This window comes from Diabrotica virgifera, chromosome 3, assembly GCF_917563875.1.
Source record: "Diabrotica virgifera virgifera chromosome 3, PGI_DIABVI_V3a".
Lineage (NCBI taxonomy): Eukaryota > Metazoa > Arthropoda > Insecta > Coleoptera > Chrysomelidae > Diabrotica > Diabrotica virgifera.
The window spans coordinates 122,360,710-122,385,880 of NC_065445.1; the positions used below are offsets into that span (position 1 = coordinate 122,360,710).

At 33.4% G+C, this 25,171-nt stretch overlaps 1 protein-coding gene across 4 annotated transcripts in view; it reads left to right on the forward strand.

Moving 5' to 3' along the window:
* LOC126882069 (uncharacterized) overlaps positions 1–25,171 on the forward strand; it is a 550,590-nt gene that overhangs the window by 65,112 nt on the left and 460,307 nt on the right. For 3 of the 4 annotated variants that reach the window (XM_050646892.1, XM_050646894.1, XM_050646895.1), the window contains one exon: positions 21,721–21,890. In XM_050646892.1, coding sequence (XP_050502849.1) covers positions 21,721–21,890 — 170 coding nt within the window. Of the gene's footprint in view, positions 1–5,099; positions 5,458–21,720; positions 21,891–25,171 lie in introns of those variants that run through there. The other variant, XM_050646893.1, reaches the window with a different exon arrangement.

Here is a 25,171-nt window from a genome sequence, read left to right on the forward strand (position 1 = left end):
GAAGCAACGGAACAATAAATCATCATCATTCCAAACTGCAGATGGAAGATTAAAATTACCCAATAGAAAAAGGTTTGCTCTATCGTATTGCTCGCTTATAGTGATAAGCTGTTCAAAGTACGATTGGTATAAAGTAGCTATATATTTAGGTGGAAAATATACAGTACCGATTATAGATTGGTTATTAAAGAAAACAAACAACTGTTCAATCGAAGGATCAGACTGAATTTGATAAGGAAATGAATTCTTAATGGCAATTAATAATAACAATATCAAATACTGGACAAATAATCTAGCCAATGAAACAAAAAGAACTTCTGTTGGAGTGAAAGTAAAGAGAACGATATACTCCAACAGAAGTAAGGAAAAAGAAAAAACTACTGTGTAACTAAATGGGAGCAAAATGAAAATAAAAAGAGTAGAAAATAGCTTCTCGTTAAAGAAGCTGAAATACTACTTGTGATGTAGTATTATGTAGGGGGAAAGGGGAATTAGAAAAATCTGGACAAATACAAGTTTCTGAAATTTGATAAATCGTCAATATAAAAAAATACAAGTTAATAAAGTAAAGAGAAAAAAACAAAACTAATATATTGCAAAAATTAATTGAAATTGCAAAGTGAACATACAACAAAATAAAATACAGACTAGGAACTAATAAGTTTAAGCTGCTGCATGTGACACCCAAATATAGATAAGTTTGGTTACTTGTACATTACTGTAATTTCTTAGTTAGTCATTAAGAAACTCTTCTACTGAATAATATGGTCTTTTAGATAGATGAGCTTATTTTGTCATTTTACGGAACTTGGGGAAAGATGTTGCAGATTTGAGTTGTAAAGGGAGATGGTTGTATAGTTTTTTTGCGGAATATAATATAGATTTTTTTACTAACTCAGAGGACGGGATCGGTAAATAGACATCAAAATTTGAATTTCTGGTGAAGTAGTCATGATGAGGCCTTGCTGGAAAGACATGCATATGTTTACGAATTAAGCAAACAGTTTCTAAAATATATAAAGATGGAAGGGTTAAAATTCTGTGATCTTTGAAGTAACTTCTGGAATGTGTTGTTCTTCTGAGGCCAAACAGATACCTTATTGCTCTTTTTTGTAATTTAAAAATAACATCTAATTGGGCAGCTGTACTAGAACCCCAAAAAGGAAGACCATATCGAAGATCAGACTCGAAAAAGGAAAAATATGTTAGTTTAGAAGATGCTAAATTGAGTTCTTTCGCAACAGATCTTATAGCATAGCAGGCTGAGGCGAGTTTCTTACTTAACAAATCGATATGAAGGGACCATTTGAGGTTGCTGTCTAAAAAATACCAAGAAATTTTACAGAATCAACGGTAGAGATCTGGCTGTTATTAACAAGCAGGGATTGAAGAGCACTTTTATAGGATAATGGTACTGTCTTATCCACGTTAAATGAGAGTAAATTAGAGTCAGACCAGGTTTTTATCGTAAGCAAATCGGAAGTTATAGTTGCATGAAGAGATGCAGTAGTTGAGTTGCTCCAAGTGATACTGGTATCATCAGCAAAAAGAAAAATTTTCAAATCAATTTTTAAATTAGTGATGTCATTTATAAAGATAAGGAATAATAGAGGACCCAATATTATGTTATTAAAATGCAGTACTCCAAGCAAAATACATTAATTAAATTTACTTTTATATAATAATTGCATATCATATCAATATTGTGGAACAACATAAAATGGTTCTTCTTCAATGACAGTAGGTATGAAATACACGTCAATTTGACAATATTATTTAAGAAAGTTGCAAGATTTCTCCTCTATTCGCGCATGATCGTTTCTCGTATTCCCTCCAAGTACTTGCACACCGCGAATATATGAAGATTTCCTTATTATGACCGGTATTTACGGCCATCTTTATAATACGGACCCGGCCAAATAGTCTCGTATTTTAAAGCCCATTTCATAGAAATTTACCTGTTAATAACGGCCAATATATGTTGATAGATTTCAGTAGGTCAGTATATTGGAGTTAAAATCAGTAGGTCTACTGAAAAGTCAGTAGACCTAATAACCCTGCTTCCGAGCACAAGCAAGTTTGCTTGCCCTGTCCCTCAGCGACGCTGTCAAGTCAAAGTCACGTGACCTGAAATGATCAATGCAAATGGCCATGTGAGATGATGATCACTGATGAAAGGGCCTTAAGGCTGTATGACACTATGCATTTTCTTGTATCATTTCTAATATCGTTTCTGATATTAGAAAGTGATATACATTTTCTTGTATCGTTTCTTGTACGTACATTTGTGCCCTGTATGACACTCTGCAAGTTCTTGTATGAAATTCGGCACGTGATTGGTCGAAATTTTGTTTGTCACCCTGTCACGTTACATTTTGGTATGGTAGTACTGCGTCTACAACTGATTTTAAGGATTTTATAAAATTTATAAACTTTTAAAAACTTATAAATTTAACATTTTAATGTTAACCAGAATTTTTACGTTGACTGTTTGAGGTTGATGATTTGTGTTTTTATTTTGTTTTGATATTTGTGCTAAAATATTTGCATTAGAATTATCTTCAGTTTGATCTAAATTAGGAACTATTCAACTATTGTATTTTCCTCTATAAGAAAATTATGCAACATGAAATCCAAAGTTATAGTTTGAACTTGTTTTACCAGCAGGTTTTACGTGTTTGCTCTTTGCGCAGAAATTGGCGCAGTTCTTGTACAAGAATCTGTGTCTGAAGGCTGTATGACACTATGCATTTTCTTGTATCATTAATTTCTAATATCGTTTCTGATATACATTTTCTTGTATCGTTTCTTGTACGTACATTTGTGCCCTGTATGACACTATGCAACTTCTTGTATCGAAAATTGTATGAAATTCGGCACGTGATTGGTCGAAATTTTGTTTGTCACCCTGTGTCACGTTACATTGGACAAGGATCTACAGACCGAGCTAGTCCTATAAATTCCACGGCTTCGCGCCATGCTTCACGCAACCGTACGTACGTACTTGTGTTTCGAGTTGTGTGGAATCGTTTCTACTGATACATATTATAATTAGGTATCTAATATAATTATTAATAAAAAAAATACATTAAAAAACAATGTTAAAAACTTTAATAATTATATTATATTATATTACAATAATAATTATTATACTATAATATAATATACAGCTTTTAATATTGCTAATACATATTATTAAAGTTTTTAACATTGTTTTTTATTTACATTAAGTATATAAATACCAAGTCACCTAGGGCTCGATAACATGGAAAGGAAAGAGTCCCACCAGAGCTCAATCCTTTTAATACCTTAGGTGTCTGGGATGAGTCAATTTTCCCCTTAGAGGGAGTGTGAGTCGTATGGCTAAATCTGGATTAGCAATATTAAAAACTTTAATATATTATATATATTATATTATAATAATTATTATATTATACCGCAGTTTTTTTATATGAAAATGTAAAGCAAAATATAGGTATACAATTTGCAGAGTAAATGCTTATTGGTTTTTTTAATCAAATAATACAAATTGTATGTAGCGTAGCTAAGCGTTGGGTAGTAGCAACAGTAGCTACGCCACATGAGACACGAAAGTGATGAAATTAATTCTATTATTTTTTCATGGAGATTTTTTTAAAATAGGTTACAAATCATTAAAAATTATTTTGTTATTATTACAAGTAATTGTTTGTTATTATTTACTGGGCTCTATAATTTTGACTAAGCCATTTTATAAGCTATTTGAAAAATAGCATTTCGCAGAAAATACTGTATTTTTTATTTAAATATAATACAAAATATTATTATTCATTTTCTACTTAAGTACAGCAAAAAAACTTTGAAAATAAAACAAGAGTTTAAATTAAAAACACAAAACTAAATAAATAATTTCCCACAACGGTCAAAAACCACACTTAAAAGATTTAAAAATTCACACCACAGAATCAGTACCAATATTCAAACAGAATCAACAACCAAACATTGACGCAGTCGCAAGTACGATTCTGCGAAGCCGTGGAATTTATAGGACTAGCTCGGTCTGTAGATCCAAGTTTACATTGGTATGGTAGTACTGCGTCTACAGCTGATTTTAAGGATTTTATAAAATTTATAAACTTTTAAAAACATAAATTTAACATTTTAATGTTAAACAGAATTTTTACGTTGACTGTTGATTATTTGTGTTTTTTATTTTGTTTTGATACTTGTGCTAAAATATTTCCATTAGAATTATCTTCAGTTTGATCCAAATTAGGAACTATTGTATTTTCCTCTATTAAAAAATTATGCAACATGAAACCCAAAGTTATACATAGTTTGAACTTTACTAGGAGCTAAATATATGGTTATTAGTAGAACAGTAGTCCATACCAAACGGTATATTAAGTCTCAATAAAAGATTTATAAATAATACGTACAAAAACACAAATAAATTCATCAAGACATAAATCATATGATCTCATTTTCTTTCAGCCGCCATTATAACATTTAGATGTTTTACCAGCAGGTTTTACGTTTTTGCTCTTTGCGCAGAAATTGGCGCAGTTCTTGTACAAGAATCTGTGCCTGACACAAATTCTTGTATCTGTGTATGACACTATGCATTTTTTTGACATACAAGAAAATGCATAGTGTCATACAGCCTTGACACAAATTCTTGTATCGTTTCTTGTATCTGTGTATGACACTATGCATTTTTTGACATATCAGAAACGATACAAGAAAATGCATAGTGTCATACAGCCTTTATGTTGTTCTTTAAATGACAAAATACTGATTAAATTCAACGTTTTACACTTTTCCATGATCTTATTTTACTTTTTATCTATATTACAGGTAAGAAATATAATTTTAGCACATTTTAGAGGTTATTTTTATAATTTTTTACAAATTTACAAAAAATTTTAATCTCATTTGTCAAAATAAAAGATTCCTTTCAACCAAAACCTACTAAACTCTACTACATTTTCTACCAGATTCTAAAATCTAGATTTAAAATTTTCCTACAAGAAATTCTACTACATCTAGTAGAAAATCTACTAAATTTGCAACCCTGGAAAGGATGCTGTCTGCTGTCAAAATTAAATCAATATGGCGGCTGGGAGTCAAACATATTTATGTTATTCTGTATTGTTGTATTGTATTATCAATGGTTTTAGATCATTTTAGTTGCGTTTTTTTGTAATTTCGTTTTATGCAAGTATTGATTTAACATTTGGAAGAATTAATTTAATATGCCTCATTGGTGTTGTGTTTTGAATTGTGGAAGACGAAGTAATCGTGATAAAGTTAAGTTTTATCGGTTTCCATTAGTGCTACATTTTAAGCATAGAACTGATCTAAATAAGTTATCATGTGAAAGACAAAAACAATGGTTAAATGCTATAAAACGTGAAAGTTATACTAGCGAAATGAAAATTAAGAATGCTCGTGTGTGCTCTAACCACTTTATAACTGGTAAGTTACAATATGAATGACTTTTGAAGATGTTAACAGTTTAACTCCTTATTTTTCATGTCTTTTAAAATAAAAGGACACTTCACCTCGACACAACAATCACATTTTAATATTGCATCTGGGGATGCACCAAACTGAGGATATTTATTTATTTATTGACGGGATTACCCCATTAAAAGTTATACAATTAACAATAATAAGTTTACGAGCTAAATATGTACTAATAATACTTTAACAATGATAACAAATATTAGAATAAGAATAGGTAGGTACTTGTAACCTTAGAACTAACAAAAAAATTAAATAAATACTCTATTTAAATTATTTTTAAACATATTCAGAGATATATCAAAAATTTCAATGTGTTTGTCATTTATAAGTTTACAGTAAGGATCTATTGGGACCGTGCAAGTTCGGAAAAGCGACACCTATTTCTACGCTCTGTACTTTTATTCGCACTTTGGATTATATTGGCCAATCATATGGTCCTGGTTACTGGATAATTGCCAAGGCCATAGTCCAAAAAAAATAATAAGAAGAAAAAATAAGATTTAGGTTGTTATTTAAACGTAAACAATTGTATGTAGTAAATAAAATTTGTTATTAAAATGCAGTACTGCAAGCAAAATACAATTAATTAAATTTACCTTTATATAATAATTGCATATCATATTAATATTGTGGAGCAATATATAATTTTTCCTCTTAAATGACAATAGGTATGAAATGTACGTCAATTTGACAATTTCAATTGACAATATGAATTATTTAAGAAAGTTGCAATATTTCTCCGCTATTCGCGCACGATCGTTTCGCGTATCCCTTCCAAGTACTTGCACACCGCGAATAGGTGAATTTTGGCCATAACTTGTGCGATGGAAAGGAATATAAAATGTTATAAAATCACCTCTTCCATTTCTAGTTTGTATATCAACATTAATACACTGTAATAGATCACAGCAATCTAAATTTCCATTTACAGTAGAACCCCTCTAATGCGTCACCCTCGGGACTAGGAGTATGGTCGGAACGCAAAAAAGGTCGGATTATCAGAAAAAGTCATTAAATACGTCTGTACAAGAAAAAAAGCCTGTATTATTCTCTTCAGTGATATAATAACCATACATATGTACATAATTATATTGCATTAAAATGCCAGAATTCTTTGTTTTGTATTTATTAAATTAATTGCAAAAAAAGGTACATATGTACTGAAAAAATTAGTAGTCTACTTGCAAAAAAGTCAGTGACAGATTTCTGTTTACAAGACGAAATTCTGGACTTAGCTGCAATGTTTCTCCAATTTTTGATCCACAAGATGTCCATCGGTGTTGATGCTGGATTCTGCTCCATGTACTGAAGGCCGAATTTCAATTTCTTGGCATCGGTGTGTGAAATCTGGACAGGAGGCTCGTCAACATCACTGTCGGATTCTGAGTTCACGTTTTCATCACCATCATGTTCCAAAACCGCGGCAACAACGTCGTCATCATTCAGCACTTCACTGGTTTCGCAGTTTTTGTCGCATTGTTCAATCCACTCTTCAACTTCACCAGCAGGGATTGAATTATTCAGGGTTTGAAGATTTTTAACGATTTCCTGCATGTCGTTTTGCTCATCTTCGATCTGGTCAATTTCGGTCATCACTTCTGGCCAAAGCTTACGCCAAGATTTTCTTAGCATGTCAGGATTCAGTTCTGCCCAAGACTCAGCCATTGTATAGATAGCATCTTTAATGTTAAAGGATTTCATGGCTTGAAAAATGTCATATCCTTCTTCGGATTTTTCTAAGATAGAACTTATTTATTTTCGGCGATAATGCCTCTTAAAACATTCTATCACTCCCTGGTCCATTGGCTGGATAAGTGATGTGACATTTGGTGGGAGGAAGATAGCTTTTATATCTCCTTTTACTAAATCCTCCTCAGAGGGATGCGATGGTGCATTGTCCAATAGCAGTAGAGCTCGAACGGCAAGATTTTTCTTTTTCAAATCCTTCTCAACACATGGCACAAACTCATCAAAAAACCACGATTTGAAAAGATTGCAGTCCATCCAAGCAGATTTTTGATTGCGGTGATAAACCGGCAATGATGATAAATTGATGTTTTTGAAAGCCCTGGGCTTCTTAGATTTGCCTATTACAAACAGGGAAAGCTTGTGTGTACCATCGGCATTGCTACAAGGAGCAACAGTTAACCTATCTTTTAAGAGTTTCGTTCCCGCTACGGTTTCATTTGGCGCACTTACGGTTTTACTGGGAAGCATTTTGTAATTTAGGCCTGTCTCGTCTATGTTATAGACTTGGCAAGGTAACAGTTCATTTTCTTTTACGATTTCTTGAAACTTCACCGAAAACTCGTTAGTCGCCTCAGCATCAGCAGATAATTTTTCACCACAAATTGAGATAAACCGGATACCATGACGGGTTTTCCAGCGATCAATCCAGCCTTCACTAGCTTTAAACTCACTTCCGACTTCTAGTTTTTTGTGCAAAATTATTGCCTTTTCTTTTATGATTGGGCCAGATATCGGAGTTCCCTTCCTTCTTTCTTGGCTGAACCACATCCATAATGCACTATCAAGCAGTTCAAGTTTAGGCTTTTTCAATGTTTTTCGATTCTTAAGAGCGTTTTCTCCATCTATCGTCATTGTATGTGATTCAATGTCTTTCCGATTTTTTCTCCAATCCTTAATTGTTGTCACGCCTACGTTCAGTTCCTTGGCAATTTTTTGTAGTGATTCACCTTTATCCAGCCTTTGAAGCACTGCAAGTTTTTCACTTAACGAAAGAGTAATGTGTTTACGTTTCGCGGACATTTTGAAAACATATGTACACACCACAAGGTTCGAAATAACACTGAAATAATTGAGAGCAGGCACTGAAGGAATTTGCCGGGGCATGCGGGCAGGTCGGATTACCCGGAGCGTCGGACCATCCAAGGGCGGATTAGAGGGGTTCTACTGTATTAAATTATACAAAAATACTAATCCTACTTGATTACATCTATTTTCCAGTGTATTAAGTTTTAAACTGTTTTCTATTAATGAATAATCGTGATCTACAATAGTTTCACCTAATTTAAATGCACAGGACCTCAAAAATTTGTGTTGAATTTTTTCAACAGTCATATTATGAACTGCATGGTATGGAGACCATACTATAGAGCCATATTCAAATTTAGGTCGCACCAAAGAACAATAAACTCCTCTTACAGTGTCGACTGAAAAATTACTACAGTGTCTCAAAATAAATCCTAACATTTTTGAAGACTGAACTGTTACGTAATTAATGTGTTCAACAAAACTTAAACTCTCTTCAAAAATCACTCCTAAATCTTTAACTTTTGAAACATATTTCAGATCTTCATTATTTATTTTATATGAAGTATTGATCTTCCTATTACCTTTGAAAAAACTAATGTACCTAACAGCATTTTGAGACATTTAGGTTGAGTTTGTTTACTGTACACCAATGTGTCAATCTATCCAGGTCTTCCTGCAGAAGGTGTTGGTCTAAAGGACTAGAAATTATCTTTGATATTTTAAAATCATCAGCAAAAGCTAAACCATCACTGTTTTCAAAGCAGTCGAAAATAGAATTCACAAACAGATCAAAGAAAATTGGTGAGCAGTGCCCGCCCTGAGGAACGCCCGATGTAACTGCAATAGAGTTTGACAGAAAGGATCCAACCTTAACCTTCTGCTGGTGGCCAGACAGAAAACTCTTGACCCAGGTGACTGTGGTTATGCCAAAACCAATATCGATGAGCCTCTTAAGGAAAATGCTATGGTCAACTCGATCAAAAGCTTTAGAAAAGTCTGTATACACTGTATCAATTTGTTTAAAGTCTTCCATAGCATTTATTAATATATTCTGATATAAATCTCAATTGGTACTAGTAGATCTATTGGTACTAGGTAGACTTATTTATTAAATTTCGACACAACCAACTTAACTGACCACAAACCAAGCTGTCAAAAAGTTTGGGAATAGATGACTGTATGCAAACACTTCTATAGTTCTTAACATTGCTTTTATCTCCGTTCTTGTAAATAGGCATAATATAACTATTTTTCCAGTAATCAGGAAAAACAGATGTTGTTAGGGACAAATTATATAAAACATGCAATGGTTTTGTAAGAGTACAGATACACCTTTTAAGTAGAATATTGGGTATTCCATCAGGACCTAATGTAGTTTTACTAGGTAAACGCAAAATTTTATTATAAATTTCTTGTATAGAAATGTCTACAAAGTCGATATTTTGTGAACAATTTACAGGTAAAACTAAATTATCCACAGAACTATTTTGGTCTCCAGGAGTGTAGACTGTCTGAAAGTATTCCTTAAAAAGGTTCACAATGTCTTGGCCATTTTCTGCCAACTCTTCATTATACTGCATTGAGTGTGGTAGTGAGTGATTACTTTAGGTCACGCACATACTTCCAAAAGTACCTAGGATTAGTTTTGAACTCATTATTTACATAAGATATATACTGAGACCAACATACTTCTCTTACTCATTTGCATTCTGTACGTAGTTGACAAAATCTTAGGTAATCTGAATGTAATTGTGATTTACTGTAAGTTTTATGCATTTTTCTCTTTTGAGATGTTATGTATCGCAATTCTGGTGAAAACCATTTAGGAAAACTACTAGATATATATTTTTTCAAAGGTACAAAAAGAGCAATTCCCATAGCCAAGATTTCATAAAAATTGTTAACTGAATCATTAATATTATTTGAGGAACATTGTTCCCACTGTACACTTGCTAAAAAATTATTAAGACCAAAATAGTTTGCATTCTTAAAATCATAGTAAAAATCATGTAGATATAAGGTACTAGAGTCTTGATTGTTAGAAAATAGGTTTAAAGTACATTCGTAACTAAAATGGTGCAAACTATCAGCAAAAATAAAATCCTTAGATTTACTAAGTTGTACATTTTTGTCATTTGTAAACAACAGATCCAAATATATATTCCTACTATTGGGTATTTCATTTAATTGATACAGTTGCAAAAAACCAAATTGTTGAGCAAGTCCTACTGCATTCGATGTACCAGGACACCCTACTCGAACTCCATAATCGTCATTAAACCACCTAGCATCTGGTAAGTTATAGTCACCAAATAAATATATTTTATTCAACAGAAACCTTTGCAACATATTTTCAACTGCTTCACAATGTTTATTGTAATATATTTCAGGCATCTGAGGTGGAATATACAGACCTCCAATTATGAATTTTATACTTTTAAAATTACAAGAAATAAATAATTGCTCCACAGTTACCTGTTCTATATGGATTCTAGCAGAACATATAGTTTTACGTACATAAACAAGAATGCCACCACCTCGTGATTTTTGACTAGTTAAACTTGATCTATCATTACGGTATATATTGTAATTTTGACATTCCAATTCACTATCCAAATAGTCACAGCACAGGTTGCTCTCAACTAATACTAAAATATCATAGGAGGAACTATTCACAGCCATTTTTAGAGCATCTAACTTAGTACGAAGTCCTCCCACATTTTGGTAGTAAGCTATCAATGGGGTATTGATTAGTTTTCCTGATTTCTATGATTAATTCTTTTAACTATAACCTTTGGTATCCCGTTTATATATTTAATCTGAAGATCAGGTTCACCATTGCTTATTCTGCGTTGCAATTCCTCCTTAGCTGACTTAAAAGCATTTTGTTGTAGCTTTGTTGAGTCATATGATATTTTAAATGATTCTAAACGTCTTTTGGAACGAAAAATGTGCTTGACAGTTTCAGAATTATTGCAAATTATCTTGATTGGTCTAGGTTTGTTGTTTCTTCCTTTCTGACCCACTCTGAGTATTTAGTAGTTTAAGGGCACCGGAAGTCTCATTTAACGACAATGTTAACATTATGTCACATAGCTCTGTAACCAAAGATCTTAGAGACCTAATTTTTCTTTTATTTTGAAACTAGATGTATTGTTTAGTTCCACGTACAGTCGGAAAAATGAAAGAATACCCATGAACGATCATATCAAGCACATATTTTGGATTTGCTGCCTTTTTCTATAGATAACAAACGAGAGAGATAGATTATTAAGTGTTGTCTACTAAGCAAAAACAGAATATAAGACATACGCAGTTACATATTTATAATTGACAGAATGAGTTGTTCAACGTAGTTATATTAGGTTTGTTCCAACATGAACTTTTGGACGGTCCAGAAACTGTCATGAAACTACTTGTACCATTTCTTGTGCGCATGTTCATAATTGTATCGCCCAGTTATCGTCCCATGATGGTAATTTGGAAACCGATGTTGGAATGGATATCTGACTGATAACTGATTTATCTATCATTATCATATATTTGTCAATTTTGTTGGTGACAGCTTGTGTGCTTTTAGTCGATCAAAGGCTCAAAAACACAGGAAAACACAGGGTGAAGAGGACTTTAATGGGGTGCCCAGAATCGTCAAGAAATTCAACAATTCAAAAAACGATCATTGAGATTATATTTTCAGAATGCTGGGGGTATGTGCACCAAACTTCAAAATTTCAGACATGCTGTGGTTCTTTCTAGTTATGATATTATTATTCATTGAAACATGGCTTACTTCTAAAATCTTAGATGCTGAATTGGGATTGAGCGACTTTAATGTGTATAGGCATGACAGAGACACTCAAACTAGTTCGAAGACTCGTGGTGGTGGTGTCCTTATTGCTATCCATAAGCGCCTTCATTCAATGATGGTTAAGCCTATCGATTCCTCTGTGGAACATGTATTTGCACAGGTCATGTGTGCTACTAGAAAGTTAATCATTGGTGCTGTGTACTTTCCTCCACGGTCATCTGGGTCATTATATGAGGAGCATTCCACCTGTATGTTGGACTTAGCAGATAGATTCAGTGACTGTGACTTCTGTATTTGTGGTGACTACAACCTACCTGAGGCATCCTGGTATAATCTTAGTGATGGTGTAACAGTTGAGTGTCCGAAACACTATCCAGCAAATATTATTTGTACTTGCTACAATTTTCTTAATATGTCACAAGTAAATACTTTGCCTAACCTTAATAATAAATTTTTAGATCTAGTTTTTTGTATGCAGAGGGATGCAGTAGTGCCGATTTCTACTGATATTCTATTGAATACTTCTCAACATCATCATCATTGGCTCGACAGCCCTTTCTGGGTCTTGGCCTGTTCCAGGATTCTTCTCCACTCTGATCTGTTTCGTGCTTTTTTTCTCCAGTTTTTTATTTTTTTATTTTTAAGGTTTTTATATCATTTTCTATTTGTTCTAAATATCTCAGCTTCGGTCTTCCTCTTGTTCTTTTTCCTACTGGCATCTGTTTGAATATTTTGTTTGGTATTTCGCCTTCTTCCATTCTTTCTACATGTCCCATCCAACGCAGCCGTCCTATTTTAATGAATGTTATGATATCTGGATCCTGGTATATTTCGTATAGTTCAAAGTTGTACCTTCTTCGCCAAATTCCATTTTCTTTTGTGCCCTTATATATGTGTCGCAAGATTTTTCTTTCAAAGGTGGCTAGCAATGTTTCCTCTCTTTTAGTGAGTGTCCAGGTTTCTGAGCCGTATGTGAGTACCGGTCTTATTAGGGTTTTGTATATTTGGCATTTTGTTTTCCTTGCGACGTTGTCTGATCTTAGTTGCCGAATTAAGCCATGATAACTTTTATTGGCAATAAATATTCGCCTCTTCACTTCCTCTGCTACGTTATTATCAGATGTGACTAGGGATCCCAAGTATGTAAAGTTTTTTACCCCCTCAATGTTGTATTCTCCTATTGTTATATTTTGTGGCTGCCTTATTTCTGTGTTTTTACTTACCTGCATATATTTTGTTTTGTTCTGGTTGATTTTCAGGCCACTATTTTGTGCAGCTCGTTCTATTTGATTGAATGCCTCTATCATTTCTCTTCTTGATCTTGCGATTATGTCAACATCATCTGCAAATGCTAGTATTTGCACGCTTTTATTAATTATTGTTCCTCGAGTATTGACTGTTGTGTCCCTCATTATTTTCTCGAGTACAATGTTGAACAAGATGCATGATAGAGCGTCTCCCTGGCGTTTGTTTATTGTTTCCGTTAGTTCGTTTTGTATCCGGATTTTACTTTCTACTTTTAGAGATTCTTTTATCAGTTCTATTAGTTGTGTTGGTATATTAAATTCTTTCATTGCTTTTATTAAGAATTCTCGGTTTATATTGTCATATGCGCTTTCGAAGTCTATGAAGAGATGATGTGTGTCGATGTTATGTTCACTTGTTTTTTCAAGGATCTGTCGCAGAACAAATATCTGGTCTATTGTTGACTTCTGTCTACAGAAGCCACTTTGGTACCTGCCAACTATTTTTTCAGCGTGTGGTCTAAGTCTTTCATAAATGACGTTGGACATTATTTTGTATGCTGCATTCAGCAGCGTGATTCCACGGTAGTTTCCACATTCTAACTGATTCCCTTTTTTATGTAATGGTACAATAATACCACTATTCCACTCCGCTGGTAGCTGTTTATTTGACCATATCTTTGTTATCAATACATGTATTGTTTTCTGTAGTGCGTCTCCTCCTTCCTTCAGTAATTCCGATGCTACTTGATCCGATCCCGGTGATTTATTGTTCTTTAATTTGTCTACTGCTGTTCTAATCTCGGCTATTGTTGGTGGACTCTTTTCTCTGTTGTCTGCTTGGTCTCTCAACATCATTCAGCTTATACTATATTGTTACCTGCAGTAATTTAAATTTGTTTCTTAAATATGATGTCTTTTATCATGATTTTAAAAAATGTAATTATCGGGTTTTACTTAAATGAACATTTAGCATCAATTCCTTGGAACGAGGTATTAGATGTATCAGATATTAATTGCTGCATAGAAAATGTTTACCATATTTTATATGACGCGATCAGTATGTTTGTTCCTGTCAATCGGTTTAAATCGTTGAACTTTCCAGTTTGGTTTTCACGAGAATTGATTTGTCATACAGAAAAAAATAGCTCACCGGAATTTTAAAGCATCAGGCAACTCATATGAGGAATTTTCAGTGTTAAGGGAAAGATGTAAATCATTACAAGCAGTATGTTATAAAAACTATTTAGAGAATATTCAAGCAAATCTTTTAAGCAATCCTCGCTCTTTTTGGAGACATGTTAATGCTACACGTGGGTCTAATGCTTATCCTAATGTAATGTCTAATGAAGGTGGGGATGTAATAGCTCAGTGTGGTGAGGAAATAGTCAATCTATTTGCCAATTATTTTTCGGGTACATACAGTGAGCACGTAAAGGTTGGAATAAATTCATTTTCTCGAAAACTGAAGATTTTGGGAAAAAATCCCGAAGCAGGTCAATTTTTATTGACTTTTGTTGACTATTTAAATTATGACTTTTTGGCATATATATCATACTAGTGACGTCACCCATTTGAGCGTGATGACGTCATCGATGATTTTTTTAAATGAGAATAGGGGTCATGTGATAGCTCATTTGAAAGGTAATTCAATTATCTATTCAGTAATATAAACATTAACATAATTATTGATACAGGGTGTCGAAAATAAAATTTTTTAATAAAATTTATTGACATAAAAAGAAGAATATGTACCTATGTGTAATTTATTTAATTCAAAATACATTTTACTGCTCTCAGAAAATAGAAAAAAAAATGTTTATTTGAAAAAAGTCATTGTTTTTCGCTTAAATTAAATGCTCAAATTGTCAAGAGGCAGGTGGGTGGCTGCTTTAATATTGAATTTGCAAAAAACAATATTTATTTGTCAAATAAACATTTTTTCCCACTTTATGATAGCAGTAAAATTTATTTTAAATTAAATAAATTACACAGATTCTTCTTTTTATGCCAATAAATTTAATTCAAAAAAAATTCTTTGGACACCCTGTATAAATAATTATGTTAATGTTTATATTACTGAATAGAGATTAGATTAGATTTAGAGAGGTGGCTTTCTGGCCTATTCTACTGCGACCTTTTCAGATCTATTGTGGCCCTCTAGTCCTAGATAACGTTCTCTAGCCTGACCCTTTTTAAAAAGTCTAATAGCTTCGAGACTGAACCTTCCATGTAGCTATTTGGCGTTGGATTTTGTTCTCCTAATGCAAATAACCGCACATTTGCCAGATTGTCACAATGACATAAAATGTGCTCTGCTGTTTCTTCTTCGAGGTGACAGAATCTGCACAGGTCATCATCTGCCAATCCCGTCAGCTTTAAGTGCCTATTCAGCTTACAGTGCCCTGTTAGCAGACCTACTATGGCTTTGACTGTTTTCCTGTCTTTGCTTATTAGGTCTGCCGTAAATTTTGGCGAATGTTCTGTAATGAACTGTTTCGCCTGTCTTTGACCTGGTTAATTCCTCCACCATTCCAAAGATTTGTGAGCTACCCACTTTCTTGTAGCCGTTCTTGTAACTGCCTTTGCAACGCCGCAGAAGGGTTCCGGTCCAACGAATGGCATTGATGAGCCTTGTTTGGCCATTTCATCTGCTTTTTCATTGCCCTTATGACCCTCGTGCCCCGGTACCCAGGCCACCGTAACATTACTACGATATCCTAGTTTATTTAGGGCACTCACACAATCCCATACTAGCTTAGATTTGACCTCTACAGAATTGAGTGCCTTAAGCGCTGCCTGACTATCTGTGAAGATGGCAACTGAACGGAACGTTCTTTGCTGCCTTTCTATTTCTTCCACGCAGTGATGGATTGCCGTTATTTCCGCCTGGAAAACTGTGACATCCTTTGATAGACTAACCGAATAGAGAATACTGAATAGAGAATTAAATTACTTTTCAAATGAGCTATAACACGACCCCTATTCTTATTTAAAAAAATCATTGATGACGTCATCACGCCCAAATGGGTGACATCACTAGTATGATATATATGCCAAAAGTCGTAATTTAAAAATAAAAATCGACCTGTTTTGGGATTTTTTTCCAAAATTGCCCATTCTTGAGAAAATGAATTTATTCCAACCTTTACGTGCTCTCTGTATAATGATACTGAGTATAATTTACCTAACTTTGAATTAGAGTAGATATCCAAACTCTGGAATTTAGTCTGACAGATGTTTTTGAGGGAATTATGAGTTTAAAAACTACATATTCTTCAGGGCCTGATGGTATACCTGCAGCACTTATTAAGAACTGTATGTTTTCCCTTTGTAAACCTTTACAACAAATTTTCAATTTATCATTGTCATCATCTATATATCCACATTATTGGAAAAATAGTTTTCTTACACCTATCTATAAATCTGGCAATCGTGAGTGTCTAAATAATTATAGAGGTATAACTATTCAATCAGCAATCCCAAAACTTCTAGATAAATTGGTATCGATAAATCTTACCTGGGCTTGCCGAAACATACTTAATTATTGATGAGCAACATGGTTTTTCTAACGGAAAGTCAACTGTAACAAACCTTGTCAACTACCAACAATACTTGCTGGGTGGATTTGAGAATAAGATTCAGGTCGACAGCATTTATACTGATTTCTCAAAGGCATTTGACAGGGTTAATCATAACCTGTTGGTTCATAAACTTCATGCGTCTGGCTTTGGTGAACCCATTGTTAATTGGATTAAAAGCTTTTTGATGGGACGTACACAACAAGTTCGTATCAACAATTATGTTTTTAAAGAATTCCATTGTTATTCTGGTGTCCCACAAGGGTCTCATTGTGGTCCCTTGCTCTTTAACTTGTTCATTAACGATATTGGTAAGGCTATCAAAAACTCACATTTTCTACTATTTGCTGATGATCTTAAGTTATTTCGTTACATACATGATATATCAGATAGAGATCTTCTGCAAGATGATGTTAATAATATATGTTTATGGTCGAAACAAAATGGTTTAAGCCTAAATCCGACTAAATGTTCTTGTATTTCATTTGGTCGTATAAATAATCTAACAGCTAATAGATATGTTCTTAATGATGTACTCTTGGATTCAGTTACTGAGATTAAAGATTTGGGTGTATTATTGGATTGTGCATTGACATTTAGAAGCCATTATCTTAAAATTAAGGAAACAGGATTTCGCAATCTTGGTTTTATTTATCGCAACAGTCATGATCTCTCACCTACTGTATTCAAATTACTGTACTGCTCTCTAGTGCGCCCAGTACTTGAATACTGCTCTGTTGTTTGGTCTCCATTTCATCAAGTTTATATTGATGGATTGGAGAGCGTTCAGCGGAAGTTTCTAAGATCCTTAGCTTATAAAGCACATACTAATATAAGAAATACTGAAAATTTCGTCATAGATTATTCTCGAATAATGTCTCAATTTAATGTTGCTACACTGAAGAACCGCAGGTTGAGAGCGGATATGTTGTTTCTATTTAAAATTCTAAACAATGCTATTAATTGTCCCTCGTTATTGGATAATGTGTACTTAAACACAATGCATAGAACTCGACACACTGCACTCTTTTATATTCCTTTTCATAGGACTGAGCAAGCTCGTCATTTTCCCTTGTCGAGAATGCTCAGTTTATGCAATGAGATGCTACTGGATCCATTATGTCCAAGCATTAATGTCTTCAAAAGGCAGCTTGGTAGTTTAATGATTTAAATATGATATTTTTCATCTTCTGAAATTGGATATACTGTGTTATTTTACAAATTTTATTGTTTAATTGTCTTTTATTCGTTGATTTTTGATGTTTTTTGTACATGATTTTTACTTTTTTGTTTTTTTTGTATTCGTTTGTAAATGGTTCTACCGTCGAATTAAATAAATAAAAAAAATGTAAAGAATTAAATCTTAGTGCGCAAAGCCGTCCAACCAGCACATTATGCATTTGCCCGATTACTGAAATGATCATCACGAAACTGTCACCGAAAGATCACAATTCTTGTTGGAACAGTGGGAAGGACGATCCGATGACGATCATATTTTTGTTGGAACGGATTTTGTTTACTGCGCAGGATCGTTACCGTTTCGTGATGGTTCTCGGTCGTGTTGGGACAAACCTATTAATTTAGTAGAAAATTTAAACTCACACTTGACTATTTCTGTACTTCTAATTTCATTCTTAGAAAAACATTCAACATCAGTAGAGATAATGAATTGTATAAACTACTATTCGAGTAAACGTGCTGGTCAACTATAATCTGACAGATTCAATTTCTGTCACTTTGACAGTGAATCTGGGTTAGGTTCGGTAGAGTTTATAAATATTAATAATCAGTCGTATTTACTTGAATAAACTCAGTTCTTTTAAAAGGTATTTTGATATTTATTTATTTACGGGCAAGCCCTATGCAGATATAAATGTTACAGTGTTCTAAATTATCATAATATAACATAACAAAGTAGTTTGAGAAAAAATAATTTTTTGAGTAGTACAGTTACAAAAAAGAAAAAAAAATAAGATAACATATACATATATGTTATCTTATTTTTTTTTCTTTTTTGTAACTGTACTACTCAAAAAATTATTTTTTCTCAAACTACTTTGTTATGTTATATTATGGAAAAATGAAAGAATACCCATGAACGAACATATAAAACACGCTATATTTTCCTGTCACCGTATCACAAAGAAAATTGTCCAGTGCAAGTACATGTAACAATAATTGTTACATGTACTTGCGCTGGACAATTTTTTGTGTGACACGGTGACAGGAAAATACAGAGTGTTTTATATGTTCGTTCATGGGTATTCTTTCATTTTTCCTACTGTAGGTCAGTACAATTACAAACAGAAGATAACACATAAATGAATTCAGAAATGTTCCAAGGTATAACGGTTTTGAGTTATCTAATACATACAGGTCATGTAACACTAATCACAATACAAAAGCTCTGGCCGAAAGTATTAAAAAGTTAAAAAGTTAGGGAAGAAATATGATTTTTAAAGTGGGAAACTGATATATTAAAAATTTCGAGGTTATTTAATGAGTTAGCTAATCGAAGAGTTCTAGGAATAAATGTGTTGTAAGAATAATTGAATCCATGAAAAGAAACATAAAAGGTTTGCACCTGCCTAGTCGAACGACTGGGGACAAATAGAGATATTTTGGAGAGAAGCTCGGGGCAGTTACACAGCCCGTTGATAATTTTAAATAAAAGTACAGTAGAACCCCGCAAATCCGAACTAATTGGGGGGACAGCCTGTTCGGATTCTGAAAAGTTCGGATTATCTGAAAATTAGCCTAGCTAATAATTCAAAGCTTTCGTTGTCGTTGATTTTGAGTCGCAACATGTTCTAGTAAGAGTGTGGACAATTTTTTGGGACTCAAGTTGACTAGAAAGTTTATGCTTTAACCTATTTAAGCACTACGTATAAAGTATGTATTCATTTTTAAGAAATTTTAAAATGCAAAAGTCCTATTAATTCTACATTGTTCAATTCTCTAGTTTTACTCTCTATAATAAATATGTTTTTAAATTTTTGTCTTAAATTTTTAAATTTTTTTCACTTTTCGTTGGTTCGGATTTGCCGAACGTTCGGATTAGCGGGGTTCTGCTGTATTAAGTCTCTTTGTTTTCTGCGTACCTCAAGAGGAGGTAAGTTCAGTATGCGCTCTAATGCAGAATAGTCGTAGTATACATGCATCTTAGTGGCAGTATATCTCGGACAGCCCCAAGTTTCAGTTTATGAGTAAAGTAATGGGGGGACCAAATTGTAGAACAGTAATCAAAATGAGATCTAACCAGGGAGAAATAAAGGGATTTAATAACTGAGATGTTAGTAAAGTCTCTGGTGATTCTCTTTATAAAACCAAGCATCTTCATAGACTTCTGTATTGTACTGGAAATGTGTGATTTATAGCTAAGGGCGGAGTCAAGGATCACACCTAGATCCTTAGTTTCAGAGGCAGAATGTAAGGTCAGATTATTTATACTATATTATTCGAAGATGATTGGATGATGAGTTCGATGAAAACGAAGAATATGGCATTTGGATGCATTCAAACACATACCATTTTGCATATTATACCGGGTGTCCACTTATATTTTCCCCCATTTTAACAGCCTATAACTTCTAAACGGCTCAAGATAGAAATATGCGGTTTTCACTGAAATGTTTTATTTTAGTAAAAGTTTTGTCTGAATGGATGGAATTTTTTATATCGCTTTCAAATACGAAATAAAAAATGGCGGATTTTTGAAAAAAACTTTTGACTTTTTTTTAATGGAACACCCAGTATATTCTTTTGTAAATTGAAAGAAAGGCCATTCACCTATCTAGCGATATAATTTTGTTCAAAATCGGTTGTCAAATCACTGAGTAATTAATTTTTAAAATGAGAGGTGCAACGTGGATATCACATACCTAAATCCAAGTGTCATGCTATTTCTTTTGGACGATCGAGAGACCCAATAGAATATAATTATAATATACAGAATATTCCTGTTGACTGGGTTACTGAAATTTGTGATTTGGAAATTAACTTAGACTATAAACTTTTATTTGAATCACATTACCTATACGTCAAAAATTTCCAAATCTTTACAAATGCTTGGTTTTATAAAAAGATGCATTAGAGAGACTTTCAGAATATTGAAGCAATTAAACTACCATATTGTTCTTTAGTTAGACCTCATCTAGAGTATTGTTCTTGTGTATGGTCTCCATCTTGTAATATTTACATATCAAAAATCGAGACAGTCTAACACAAGTTCTTGAACTATGTAGCATATAAACTGGGTATACCTTTTGAGTTAAATCAAGTAAATTATCATCAAATTGAAACCCAACTTGGCATTTTCTCATTGCGAAACCGACGAATAATTAAAGATGCTTTATGGTATAGTTAATTCAACAGTTTTGTGTCCTCAGCTACTTGAGCAGGTTGGTCTGCATGTACTTCTCCGCAAAAGACGATTAAACCAAACTTTCTGTGTTCCTATTCACAGAACCAACTATGCTTATAACAACTTTTTATCTCGAGCACTAAGATGGGCAAATATTCACCCTGATCTACTAGATTTTTGTGCACCTAAAGCTGAATTCATTTCGGGCCTCAGGCGTGTGTTTATTTGAGCGGTTGTGGAATTGATAGTCATTGTTGTGATATGTAAATCTGTTTGTGATATTTATATTTTATTGTATTATTATAATTATCTTATCATATTTTAATAATTATTGACACACATAAGTATATTGAAATATTATATTATAAACTTGTAATCATATTGGGCAGCAGCCCGTTGAAAATAAATAAATAAATAATTTATTCTCATTCTGATTATTAGGAAAGCCAGCCGCTTTACAGAACGTAAATGACGTAGATTGGATTCCAAGCGTAAACATGGGTTACCAAAGCCACTCAATAAAAAGAAAAGGAGATCTAAAACTGAAGGAAAGAGTGTTTAGAGGAAATAAATGTAAACAATTAGATATTGCCAAGAGTTCTCTGGACGATGTAAGTATAAGATATAGTTATTACAATATGGTTAGGTGCTGACAATAATGTAAATCTTTTAGATAAGATTGTTGTAGTTGTATGTGGCTTAATTAATTTGTTCCCTCCTATTGTACCAGCATAATCAATTAGTGTGAAGTAAAAGCACTAGTGACCAAATATGTACTGTAATTCTGTGTGTGCCTGTACTAGTAGTAGTAGCGGTAACACTATCTATATACAATGCATATTTATAACCCCAATTGCCTATTTGTTTAAACCAAAGCATTGATTAATACTTCTTCTTATTAATACTGTCTTTTGCGGCATGCAGAAGTTCACCAGTGTTAGTTATGCCTGTCCAGTTTTTTATATTTCTCAGCCACGACATTTGTTTGCAACCTGTTGCCCTCAATCTTTCCTTGGATGATTAGTTGAGGATATGGCCCAGGTATCCAATTTTTCGTGCCTTGATCAAGTTGAGCAATTCTCTCTCAGTATTTGCTCTTCTTAAGACTTTTGCTCAGTATTTGCTCGTTTCTCAACCTATATGTCCATGGTATGTGGAAAATTCTTCACAAGGTCCACATTTCGAAGGCCTCCAACTTATTAATGGAAGATATTTTCAACATCCAACACTATAGATAGACCATAAATTGACAACCATTATTACTACAAAATGTTAATATGATCAATTAAATATTAATCTCACAATCAACCCATAGAACTTGTTAAACAAATAAAATATTTGGGAATCATTCTTGATAATTTATTAACATTAAAAACAATTACTTTATTGATTACAGTTAATTTATTTAATAGAAATTAAGGTACATGCTCATAAGTATGATGCACATTCATATGATGTAGTAGTACATATATTACAATAGGGAACTTGCACATTTTTTTATTACATTATAATAATGTTCAGTTTTGTTTAAAAATGAGATTTCCAAAATTTCACGCTTCAAAAACTCGTAATAACTTAGAAATACAAATTTAAAGTCTTCTGCGGTATAAAATAGTTCAAACGACCCGTGACGTCACATAGTTTTATTATAGTTATGATTATGGTTATATTTAGGTATATTCTTCTCCTTTAGTTTATTGGCTTCCACCTACTTGGGTATTTGGCCAGGTCATCGTCGCGGAATAAGGGAAAAATATTTATATTCTAACGACATTTATCATATGTGATTGTAATAATATATCGATGGTGAAAGTTCCCAACCTCCCATGTCAATTTTTGGCTATTTTGTTTTGTTACCCTAAATTAAATTTACATTACCATTTGAAAATAACATCGAAGAGGTTAATTACACCAACCAGCATATAATGGATATTTCAATGAAGTTAGCTAATGAAAAAATCCATATTGTTAGCATTTATGCACCAGATGTAAACAAACCAAAGAACGAGAGAGACGAATTTTTCGAAAAACTTCAAGAGACCCTAGATAGATTGCCACAAACAGAAAAAATATTCTTGTTGGGAGATTTCAACTCAAGAATAGGAAATACACCCATCCAAGGAATAATGCACAAGTTCAACGAAGCACCAACAAATGATAACGGAGATTCACTAATAGAGATATGTGCACACAACGAGTTGCGTATCAACAATACATACTTTGAGCACAAAGAACAACATAAATATACATTCACTAACACAAGGGGCCACAGATCGATGATTGATTATGTGATAACCAACAGAAAAGTTCACCCACGGGAAGTACTTGACGTACGCACAATAACATCTGCGAATGTGGGAACGCAACACGGAATGGTTATATGTAAGTACCGTCACGCGTACATAATAGAGAGAAAGAAACCACCTAACTACATCACCAAGTTCAACATAGAATCCCTACAAGACGAAAGTACTAAGGATCTCTACCAAAAAAGACTTGAGGAAAAGATCAATCTTAGCCCTATTGAAATCACAGACAATATAAACGAAGCATGGGAAAAAATAAAAAATCATATAACTAGTAGTGCAAAAGAAGCCATTGGAGAAAGAACAATTGACTTAAACAGCGGCAGAAACCAAAAACCATGGTTCACACAGGAAGTCAAAGATTTAGCAAAAGAGAAGAAAGATGCATACGTAAGATATATTAACAATAGGACCCCAGAAGAATATCAAAGATATAAATCAGAAAGAAATAGAACAACTAACAGAATCAAAGATCTAAAACAAATATATTGGGAAAAATTCTCAAATGACATGGAACATGATTTACGAGGAGGTCAAAGGAAGGTATGGAACATGTTGAGGAACAGGAAGAAGCCGGTTACCGAAGAATTACAAATTAACGCAATAAAACCAGAAGAATGGGTAACTCATTTCGAGAATCTATACAAAGACGATAACGACGATAATAATGAAGTACAAAGAAATGACCTACAAAACATTCACCAAGAAGAAACAGAGAATGACAACATCACCCAAGAAGAAGTAAACGAAGCAATCAAAAGATCAAAAAATAGAAAATCACCAGGTCCGGATAATATACCAAATGAATTAATTAAATACGGAGGTACAAAAATAATAGAAGAGATAACAACATTATTCAAAAAAATTGTAAACAACATGGCAGTACCAGAGGAATGGAGAGAGAGTATAACAATACCCATCTACAAGAAAGGCGTAAAGACAGATCCTACGAACTACCGAGGAATTACACTACTCAATTCTACATCAAAACTATTGACAAAAATTCTATCCCAAAAAATATATAAGAAAGCCGGTGTATCGGAAGAACAACAGGGTTTTCGCCCAAACAGATCTACAATAGACGCTATTTTCATAATGCGACAATTAGTTGAGAAATCAATAGAATTCGACAAGCCCATGTTCACATGCTTTGTAGATCTGAAACAAGCATTCGACAGAGTACGATTAAAGGACGTGCTCACTATCCTTGAAAAGAAAAACATAGGTCAGAGGTATAGACACATAATCAAAGAGCTCAATAGATCCAACAAAACACGAATTAAAACCACACACGGGCTCACGGAAGAAATCAAAATCAATGCAGGCATTAGACAAGGGGACAGCCTCAGTCCATGCCTATTTAATTTAATAATGGATGAAGTTATAGGTAGTGTTAACATAATGAATCAGGGATACAAAATGGGTAACCGAACCATGAGAATACTTTGCTACGCAGATGATGCAATCTTATTAGCCGAAAACGAAGATGACTTACAACGCCTACTACAAAAATTCAAAATAACCGCCGAAAAGTATAACCTGACACTATCCAAAGAGAAAACCCAATCGATGGTAATATCCAGGAA